Source organism: Engraulis encrasicolus, chromosome 19 (assembly GCF_034702125.1).
Source record: "Engraulis encrasicolus isolate BLACKSEA-1 chromosome 19, IST_EnEncr_1.0, whole genome shotgun sequence".
Classification (NCBI taxonomy): Eukaryota; Metazoa; Chordata; class Actinopteri; order Clupeiformes; family Engraulidae; genus Engraulis; species Engraulis encrasicolus.
In genome coordinates, this window is record NC_085875.1 from 7,112,814 (window position 1) to 7,115,313 (window position 2,500).

A 2,500-nucleotide genomic window follows, 5' to 3' on the forward strand; every position below is an offset into this window, starting at 1 on the left:
CTGGAAGGGAGGGGAGGGGAGGGGAGGTGAGGGGAGGGGAGGGGGGCGGTTGGTAATGGTGGGGGGGTGTTGGATGGAAGGAGGGGGCAGTATATGGGCATCTTAATCAGGTTGTGGCCATTTAGCCATGGTAAGCTCACAGACAAGGGAGTTGGTGAGAGAACAGAGAAATTCCTCCTTCTTTATGCCTGTGTGTGTGTGTGTGTGTGTGTGTGTGTGTGTGTGTGTGTGTGTGTGTGTGTGTGTGTGTGTGTGTGTGTGTGTGTGTGTGTGTGTGTGTGTGCGTGCGTCTGTGTATGTGGGGGGCACTTTTAGTGTTTGTGCGGCTTTAAATTTATCTTCACATCTCTGCTGTCTCGGCGTCTCATGTTGAGATCCCCCATACAACCAACCAACCCACCCACCCACTTGCCCACCACCTACCTCTCCCACCCTCACGCACCCCAATACCCAGTAAAAAAATAATCAAAACACTCAACCCCCCAACACACACGCACACACACACATACACAAACACATACACAGGCCCAACCCCCACACAACACCCACCAACCAACCAACCCTCCCCCCCTCCACTCCCTCCCCAGTGAAGGATCGGATGTGTCACCCCCCGCCCGTATATCTCGCTCGGGGAGCATAATGTACTGCGGCGCTCCCGTCTTTGCATATAAGATAATTTGGGCATCAATCCTTCGGGCCGACAGATTTATGTCACTCGGAGGACAGCTTCACTTCTCCTTCTTTATCGCTTCACTGGAGCCTGCTTAATTTCTCCCCGTCAGCCCCTTGCCCCTGGAGATGTTATTTTTTCCCCTAAATGTCCAACATTTGCATTGGCTCGCTCCCGGAGAGATGGTGGTGGCGAGCCGAGCGAGCCGAGCGAGCCGTGCCGCTCACATCTCTCACTTTGCTGTTGTGATAAATAAATGTTGGGTCTCTGTGTGTGTGTGTGTGTGTGTCTGTGTGTGCTTCTGCTTGTCTTTGCTGTCCTCCTCTATTTGTTATCCCTCCTTTTTCTTTTCTCTTTCTCCATCTCTCTCTGTCTCTCTCTCTCTCTCTGTCTGTCTTTTTCTTTCTGGTTGTCGTCTGGCGCCACAAGTCCTGCTCGTTTGGGGGGCCATCAGAATCGGGCATCGGAGCACTGTGCTGCTTCCCGGCTATTCCCAGTGCCGCCATTTATCCTGGGGCTAGTTTTCTCCCTGATCCACCCTCCCTCCTCCCCTTCTCATGCCCCTCCGTCCCTCCCTTCACCCCCCAACCACCCCCCCACAAGCCTCCAATACCCCTTCGAAAACCCTCCCCAGTGGACTAGCAGTGCAGGCAAGGCCGGCTGAAAGTCATGTTTGTGTGCGCTGTAGTGTGGTATTGGCTTGTTGTGGATCAGGAGACACAGACAGGGAATAAATAAATAAATAAACAAATGTGGAAATAAATAAATAAATAAATAAACAACAAAAAAGGGAAAAAACAACACAGCTGGGAAAAAAGCCAAGAGATAAGAAAGAAGCCCAGTACTTACTTCCCCCTGCTTTCTTTGCGATTTTGCTTTACAAGGTGGAGGTTACATGTAGTGCCATTGCCCATCCATACCCATATTCATCCCCATTCCACTCATAGGCCCTGGAAAAAGAGACACAAAGAGGGAGGGAGACGGAGAGAGAGAGAGAGAGAGAGAGAGAAGACACCAGATAGATAGGTCAGCAAAAGGGTTGAATCACAGCTGGTAAGAGCAAGAACCCAATGTGTTAAGTGAAAACACCGTTCAATTAAGCATTATGAATATTAAAACCAAAGCAAATGAGCCAAGCGAAGAGTGGGGGGAAAAAAGCAGTGAAAGTATGATATTGAAGCCCTGAAATTAGCACTGGTAAACATGTTGAGCACGGTGTGTGTATTCTCCTGATAGGCAAAGGAGGAAGGATGGAGTGTGGGGAGGGAGGAGTGCAGGCCGCAGGCAGAGATGTACAGCATGTCAGTCTTGCTTAAGCTCCGCTGGACATGGATGATGGGTTCTCTAACACTTTAGTCTTTAGTTTGGGCTGAGTGTTGTACTGAGGTGTGTGTGTGTGTGTTGTACTGAGGTGTGTGTGTGTGTGTGTGTGTGTGTGTGTGTGTGTGTGTGTGTGTGTGTGTGTGTGTGTGTGTGTGTGTGTGTGTGTGTGTGTGTGTGTGTGTGTTGTACTGAGGTGTGTGTGTGTGTGTGGGGCATGGGACCAGGACGTGGCCACAGGTCTGATAGTTCATCAGTCTGGCTACAGGTATGTCTCTGTCTGTCTGTCTGTCTGTCTGTCTGTCTGTCTGTCTGTCTGTCTGTCTGTCTGTCTGTCTGTCATCCAGTGAGTCAGTATGTCTGTCTTTTAGTGTGTCTAACAGTCTCTCTGTCTGTGTCAGTGAGTGGGTGGGTCTCTCTGTCCTTTATAGTTTGTCTGTCTATCTGTCTATCTGTCTGTCTGTCTGTCTGTCTGTCTGTCTGTCTGTCTGTCTGTCTTTTAGAGTGTGT

The 2,500-nt window shown here is 50.0% G+C and overlaps 1 protein-coding gene across 8 annotated transcripts in view; it reads right to left on the bottom strand.

Moving 5' to 3' along the window:
- Positions 1–2,500, bottom strand: part of meis2a (Meis homeobox 2a) — a 148,606-nt gene that overhangs the window by 7,729 nt on the left and 138,377 nt on the right. For 4 of the 8 annotated variants that reach the window (XM_063183556.1, XM_063183555.1, XM_063183554.1 and 1 more), the window contains exon 12: positions 1,520–1,620. The exons of the other annotated variants lie outside the window; for them this stretch is intronic. In XM_063183556.1, coding sequence (XP_063039626.1) covers positions 1,562–1,620 — 59 coding nt within the window. In that variant the 3' untranslated portion in view covers positions 1,520–1,561. The remainder of the gene's footprint in view (positions 1–1,519; positions 1,621–2,500) is intronic. 8 annotated transcript variants of the gene reach the window in all.